This window comes from Papio anubis, chromosome 2 (genome assembly GCF_008728515.1).
Source record: "Papio anubis isolate 15944 chromosome 2, Panubis1.0, whole genome shotgun sequence".
NCBI lineage: Eukaryota > Metazoa > Chordata > Mammalia > Primates > Cercopithecidae > Papio > Papio anubis.
This window is the reverse complement of record NC_044977.1, coordinates 12,239,125-12,247,340: the sequence shown is the minus strand read 5'-3', so window position 1 is coordinate 12,247,340 and position 8,216 is coordinate 12,239,125. Positions and strand designations below refer to the sequence as shown.

The window sequence follows — 8,216 nt, the reverse complement described above, 5'->3', positions numbered from 1 at the left end:
TTGAGTCTAAGATCATATGACCATAAATCAGACTGATAATTTTAGATCTCAGCTCTAGAATGTTTCAGTAACACTCTCATAGTGTTTCAAGGCATAATGCTTGTAAGTTGCACAAATCATTTTATCCCATTTATCATTTGCAGTGTGATCTCATCACATCAGAAAGGTTTTTTTTTCCTACTTAAAGCCCCATTTTTTCCAATTGCAAGTTATAACAAATAGTTTAGAGGGTTTTCCTTTGTTAGCGAACCAAAAAAGTAGGAGCCCTCATGCTCAAGGACATCACTTTGGGTTACAGCTTACTGACTTTAAAACGTTTGTTTCCCCAGTGAAATTCTTTCCTAGGAAATAATTTTCATCGTCATTTATATTGTAATATTTCAAAATGATTTCAGTCTTTGTTTTTTTTAAGTTCCACCAGAAGCTCTTCATTTTTGAAGAATTACCAATGTAGACAAATTTATCTACTGTCTTGCCTTTGGAGAGTTCCGACACCTACTAAGTTTGCAGAAAGTACTGTATCACACTGAACCCACTTACCTGAAGTGACTTTGGTGAAACAGAATTCTATCAACTTTTATTCCTCCATATAGGCATTCGTTAAAATGTCCAAAAATGCCTATTTTGTGTAAAATTTTAGATATTTCTATTTTCTATATTATGTTTTAAAAAATCACTCAATCCAAATATGGTAATGATACTAACTGAAATATGCCATTCCTTTATAAGACATAATTAACATTTTCATTTAATATATACCTTATATAAGTCTAATTCCTTTTGAAAGCAATGTACTACATAAAATTGAACACTTGATTACCAACAAGGACAACGTTTTATTGAACAAATCTATGTACAGTACAAAAAATTTCTTGAAATGAGACACTATTGTTGATTTATTGCAGTTCAATGGCTCAGTTTTAATTTGTACTCTTATAAAATGCAAAGTAAAATAATTTAACATTCAACAAGGAAGCACAAATTTCCTTTCTTGCTGAATCTGTAATATCTTTCACATATTAACAATTCCAAAATGCATATGCAGCATTTACTCATTCTGAAAAGGTGTTTTACAGTACCAAATAAATTAAAAAATAAACACTATCATCCCTTTTAGGTTTTTCATCCATACATCAGTATTAAACCAAACATGAAAGGAGTACGGCTGAACCTTCAGTGTGATTTGAAAAGAATCACAAGTTCAATGATATAAATTATTTAAGTATTATATAATTGGTGGTTTTAAAAAAATGAATATGGCTAAAGCCCAAAGTACCAGTGTCCTTGTCCATGGAGATTACCCTTTTTACCTCCTCCATAATATCTGAGCAGCAAAAATTCAGATTTGCTATTTTCTTGACCTTACTGACACACAGCAGAAATTTAACATTTAATTTTTTGAAGGAAATTTTTATTTAAAAATGAAGATTTGAAACTTGGTCCATGTAGGATGAATACATCCTCAAAACAGAAGAAAAGAAGAATCTGAGGAATAAGAAGCAAGCTTCCTTTTCTTCTGAAGCTCAAATTAGAACTGTTGGAAGTTTATGCACCCTATAAAAGCAAAATGATGTAGGTTTATGTGCTAAAAGACAGACATAATAAAATGAACACATTCTTTCACTAGCTATTTGAGAAATATATAAACCGAGGTTAAGACAGGGTGGTCAAATAGAATTTTATAAAACATTCCTTGATTTAGTTATATATAAACCAGTTTGATCTCAGTCTTTCAGAAATAATTTTCTCTTAGCAACACAAAAGTAGAAATAAACCTCAAATTAAAAACAAATAACAAATGGAATATATTCAAAACATCTTTGCATGAACAATGGAAGTAATGAAAATGGAATACTTTGTGGGCATGGATTTGTATCAGTTGTTACAACTTGTGAAAAATGTGATAAAATATTAAACTTCTGGAAAATGTACAAAGCAGAAATATTTCAAAAGACTTCACTGTCCAAATGAACCAGTTTCCAAACAGACTTTTTATTACAAGACATACTTTTAGAATGAACTAAAATAAAAATCATTACATTTTTAGTATCAAGAAATACAGAAAACATTTTTTTAGCTGACCTTAAAGAAAAGACTTGAATTATGAGCTGTGTTTAGTTACCTAAATGTAAATTCCACAGCCTAATGTAGGCTACATAACAGAAACAAATTTAAATTTGGAATGGACTTATGACCATCATTGCATAGTAGTGAATGCTGATGATAAACTAATAAAACCGGGAAATTAAAAAAAAATCATCTGATCTATCATGATCTGGAAATCCTAATAAAATATGGATGCTACCTGGAAGAAATTCCCCACTTCCATAATAGCCTCATTGAAGAAGCTCTAATAATAGGGTCTGATGAGATTATCTGCCTTGAATAAAGATTTTGTTATTTAGAATAACTGGAATATTTGACATTGGGACATTAGGAGATCCGTTTTGAAACAGTTTGCCTTTTTGTTATTTTTATCCCTGTTTTAGATTCACACGCTATTAGGTAAAAGGAAGTCTTTAAGCATCTTCCTTTCCATAATGGACAAATGGAAAACATCTGAGAGAGTATTTTAAAAAATATTTATTTTGTTAACACTTTAAAATTTTCTTAGGAAAATAACTTATCACTAAGGAAAACAATGCATGAATGTATCTCTTATTGTGTTGTGCAAATGTTTTGTGTAACTACTGCCTTTTACATATAAAAATTACTATTCAGACCAGAGTCATCACTAATGAATAAAAAAACAGGAGTAGTATGGCTTATTTTGGAATTACCTCTCCTAATAGAATAAAATGAATGAATTCTCAACCTGATTCTTAGCTGATTTTTTGAGCCAGTTATTTTAATAGGACTGTACTTAGATAACTCATATTAATGTCTAAAGGACCTCACTATGAATCATCAAGCAATGTCCCAACATATATACAAACAGAAATATCCCAGTGTGCTTTTACCATTATTCACATTGAATAATTTGCAATTCAGTGTTTTCCTTCAACTACAAAGCCTGTAAAGTCTTAGATTCCTTTCATCTCTCCCCAGAGTTACTGATGGTTTTTTTTTCCCTATTTTATCGACACTGCTGCCCTTTAAATGTAACTAATTTATACCACAAAAGTGGTTAGTGGGAGGTTCCATCAAGAGCTTATTAGCAAAGCACTGTAGTTTTTTTTTTTATTTCTTAATTTTCAATGCTGGCGTGCCATTCATTGAACTTTGACTTAATTAATCATCTGGAAACCAGTTACAATCTTTAATTGATAGCACTGTGGTATGTTAATGTATAAGTTTCTAAATCATCACAAACCAAACAGCAGCGGTTCCTTCAACATGTTTGACCAGAATGGAGGGGACATAATCTGATTATGCATGACGAGAAAACAAACCCCATTTGTAGAATAAAATACTTTAAATGGTTTATTATTGTAAACCAGCCCCCCTCCCCCCACACACTTTTTAATAATGTGTTAACTTTTCCCTTTCTGTAAGGCCATCGCTGGTTTTCTGACTAGTTGCCTAAACATGTTTCTCATATAAGCGAAACTGAACATGCTGCTGCTATTAATCATCATAAACTTTAAAATGTGGTTTTCTGGAAAACTGGTACTTTGGGAGTTTTATAATAACCCTTTTGGAGTCTAAGCCAGCACATCTCTGTGAGTTCATTCTAGAAAATGTGCTTTGTCTTTATCTTTAGTAATCCGAGACCACTCTAAAATTAAGGCCATCAGGGAAATAGCAAACTGATGATGCATTTTCTTATAGTGTTTTTTTCACACTACTGCTTGATTGATAGGTCTTTCTGAAATATTTTCATCAGGCACCTGTAAAACAGAACACATCTGTTAATTCAAATTTTATTGACGTTCAACCGGAATTCCAAGTCAGATTCCTATTTAATTTACACCCTGTCATGTTAAAGGATATTGCTATTAGTAGAAAGACAAGCTCTTTTTCTGATTTTGTTTCTCACTTATTTTCGGTTCTTTTTCTACTTCTATTTTTGTAACAGAGACACAGATTCACTTGATTTATATTCTGGAATGCATATGAAAAATAATTCCCATCAAAATTACAACTTTTATTACAGAAACTTGGAATGAAGAAGAACTTTTGATACAGTGGAAGAAGTATAATCAAAGAATATGAAAAACCAGTGTTCAGATTCTGCCTTGCACAAGTTCATAGGCAAAGCCCTATGCAAATTACTTGTGAATTTCAGTTGCTTGATCTATCAAACAGGAATATTAGTATCACCTCATACTGGTTGTATGTATTAAAGGAAATAACGTATGGAGTAATGCTTCACTATCTGTGCTACACAAATGTCAAGTTTTTAAATCTCAAAGATCTATAATAGTTTTATTTATGCCATTTTCTTTTTTTACAGATATCTCTACTAAGAAGATAGAAGACTTACTTTCATCATCTGAATCAAATCCAAAGAGTGTCTGACATTTCTTTTGTGCAAGATGAGCCTCAAGTGCTTCTGCATTACAGTAGGTGGTCAGGCATTTGCCACATCTTAATCTTTTCACTGATTTTTTATATACGTTATCTTGATCAGAACAGGCATCTACTCTATCAGTCAGAAATTTTCTGCGTTTTGGCATACTAAGATACCGTTCGTCAAGGTAACTGGGAGGCAATGGTCTGACGTATGGTTTTGTTAAAATTAAGCCATATGAAGTATGTTCACTTGTCAGATTTGGTTTGGAAGGTGCCTGAGATACTGGCAAGGTATTGTGTTCTTGTGGTACAACACTGGGTAAAATGGAACCATTTTCTGTCCTGATTCTGTTTGTATCAATTTTCAAAGCAGGATCCGATGAAACTAAAGGTGTTTGCTCTATTTCACTATGTCCATTGACTAAATCACTACTGCTACAATTATTTTCAGAATTTGGCTCTATGTCAGGCATCTTTTGGTCTATCAAGCTTATATTTGAAACAGTGTCATCAGAACGTTCATTTCCATTCTGAACTAAACTGTCTGTTTTCTTTTCCATACTTTCTATACATGTCTTTGGTTCTGTAGACTCTTTCCTTGATTTGCTAGTAGAAACTGGCAGACTAATAGTTTGTTTCTCATTACTAGATGAGTCTTTTTCCTGATGATTAGGATTTGAGTCTGTATGAACATCCCAAAGAATTGTTTCACTTGGTTGTGCAGATGATTCTGGTGTTTTACTTAAATAGTGCTGAGCTTCATGTTCATATAGCAGAGGAAGATCTTCAAAAAGCTCATGGCATTCTGGAAAACTACACTGAGCTTGAAATATCCTGTGACTTTTTGTGTGCTGGGCAAGCTGGAATGGCAGCTTAAATGACTCGTTGCAATTAAAATGCAAACAAAAATACACATTTGGATAGCTGTGTCTATTAAGGTGGTCTATAAAATGTTGAGAATCTTCAAATTGCCTTTGACAAAATTTGCATTTTCCTTTGCTCCACTTCATTACTGTTTGACGCACGTTTAAATCAGTTGGATGTACGGTCATTGCATGTTTATTTAGAAACCCAATTCTTTTAAATATCCGGACACAGCCAAGAGCAGGACACTTAAAGTTTCCTTCTTGATCTGTGGCATATATGTCTTTTGGATGGCATACAGTTCCATTGATTTTATGAATTACTGAAGTTTCTTGATTCAGGTCATAATCATCTTCTTCATAATCACCTTCTTCATCCTCTTCCTCCTCATAATCATCCCCACATTCAGGTAAAGGCTTCAAGACATTATTTAAAGAAGTTACAGGACTGCCATTTTCAATAACATTTTCAGTAACATCTTCTGGTGCACTTATGGGGATTTCAATGAACTCAGCCACATGCTCAGGGATGACTTCTTTGTCTCCTTCACTAGAAGCAGTAAGAGTCTCGACTTCCAAATCTTTACTGTCCGAATTCCCATTTTCAAATGAAATGGAAGAATTAGAACAATTGATTTCTCCCAAAGCAGTGACTTCCTGATCATCCTGTTGAGCTGCAGCAATTTGCTGTCTCTGTATCTTCTTAACATGATTCTTTAAATGCTTCTGCATAAGTCCTCTGTTTCTAAATTTCCTACCACATATTACACATGCAAAACTGCCTTTTTTCTGATGAGCCTGGGCATGCCTTACGATGTGACCACCTAGAAATTCCTTGTTACATAACATACAACGATGCCTTGGGACATTGTGATCTACTTTGGAAGTATTAAGAGCTGTAAAGTTTTTCTTCGTATTAATATGACCTTTAGGCTGCACTCCAGATACATCATCAGGATCAGTCTCTCCAGTGCTCTGATCTGTAAGAGAGTCAAACCCTTCATCCAAACCTTGCTGTTCTTCTGTCCTTTTTAGATTACCTGCATTATTTTCCAGTGTGCTTTCATTTAGAAATCTAACTACTGATTTATCACTCAATAATGCTACGCAGTTTTTCTTAATCATTACAAAGTTCCAAAATTCAGGGTCAAAAAACAATCCCTTTTTCAAAATTGGAAGCAATTCAAAACGAACACGATTTTGAACACTACTTGTGCCTTCATTATATTCTTCATCTGGACGTTTGTAAAGCTCTTCAACAGTACGATACGCTTCTAAGGAGCGCTCCAGAAAAAATATTGAGAGTGCACAAATCCTGAGGATCTCCAAATCATTTGGCAAAAAATGTGCAATTGTTTTATAAATCAGACATTTAGTTTTGGGATCATCATGAAGGTCGAGTTGCAGAGCACAACCACATATTTCGACACAAATTTGCAAGCCTTCTTCTTCAACCTGGAAAAATAAAAATATTAGTGCTACTTTTTTTTTCCCAAAACATGGTTACATTAGTCTATCTTTAAAAAATACAACTCTTAAAAATGAAAGCTGAATAAACATAGTATTCTATTGTGCAGTTTTCCATATTTAGTAGCCTTGTTTAACTCTTTAAATATATACCTTTCTCTGTTTTTAAAACTTGAGAATAATGTGGAATAGATAGCATTTTAGCTTCCAATTTATTTAATTTTCACATTTGACAAGCCCCACTATCCATAATACAAAATGGACTTACGGTGTTTCATAAACTTATGGTGATTAAGATTTCTTAGAATTCTAGACCCCCATTTATTATTTTAGGTATAAATCTCATATTTTTTGAGAGAAGGGTCAAAATTATACATATTTTAACAGATTTATCAATTTTCCACATCAAGAAATAAACTAGGCTTAAAAAAAACTGCTTATGGGAACTTTTATTACGGTGCTATAATGAAAAAATATTACTTATTTTGCTTATTAAGTAATGTTATTTATCCAGAAAGGGGGGAAATGTGGCCCACATAAAGAAGGCAGTTATAATCTTTCCAAATCTAATAAGATATATAAGGCTCAGAATAATAAGCCCCCCTGGAAGTTATCTGAATAGTACTCAAGCTTTGAAACGTTTACTGATGACTCAAGGATAATTGCATCAGCTTTTACTTGGGAATCTTTTGTCGACCCATCTTAGTTATAATAGTGTCTCTCTAGTGGTGTGGAATAATCTAAAGGCTTATTTTGATTGGAGGAGATACCATAATAATGTCTTTAACATCATATATATGTATGTATGTCATACTGCCTACATATGGTATAGTAGAGATTACAGGGAGGGATACTACCTTGCCAGCCTCACGTTTTCTTAGTCCCTTACATGCTGTGTAACCCTGCAGAACTACTTAGATTTCCCACAGGCAGACCTTAACTTACCACATCTTATTTTCACTTTAGCTAGTAAATTCCTACTGATCCTCCTATTCATTCTTTTGAGAATCAGCTCTAATCTGAAGGTTTTTCTTCCCACTTATCCTGGTCTCTGCCCTGAGGTACAGTTAAAATTCCCCATTCTTTCCACCCAGAATAACTTATCTTTAAAAAACATTTCAATTTTGTTTTATAAATATCTGTGTATGTGTATGTCCTCACCTCCTAACTTTGAATTCCTAAATTACAGGGGACAGTGTTTCATTTTTTATATCTCCCTATAGTTAGCATAAAAGTTGGTACATTGTAACCTCTGAATAAATGTTTGCAGAATGAGTGAAAGTCGGACCTATTGCATTTACTTAGTTTGCTCCTACAAATCCATCATTACAACTTGGAATCCGTTCTGAATTCCAACTACTTATTTCTAAATGTCAATTATAATTAGACTTTACTACCTAGATTTTTCAGATACAGCAAATTCAAAATCCT

General features: G+C 33.1%; 1 protein-coding gene and 1 pseudogene across 11 annotated transcripts in view; one reads left to right on the top strand and one right to left on the bottom strand.

Annotated features, from left to right (window-relative positions):
- Window positions 1-816: 816 nt before the first annotated feature.
- ZNF654 (zinc finger protein 654) overlaps window positions 817-8,216 on the bottom strand; it is an 83,550-nt gene continuing 76,150 nt past the window's right edge. For 6 of the 11 annotated variants that reach the window (XM_021933947.2, XM_031662942.1, XM_031662941.1 and 3 more), the window contains 2 exons: window positions 4,427-6,773; window positions 817-3,830 (listed from right to left, as the gene is read on the bottom strand). In XM_021933947.2, coding sequence (XP_021789639.1) covers window positions 3,823-3,830; window positions 4,427-6,773 — 2,355 coding nt within the window. In that variant the 3' untranslated portion in view covers window positions 817-3,822. The other 5 variants (XM_017955052.3, XM_017955053.3, XM_021933945.1 and 2 more) reach the window with 1 other exon arrangement.
- Window positions 4,410-8,216, top strand: part of LOC103880941 — a 45,036-nt pseudogene continuing 41,229 nt past the window's right edge.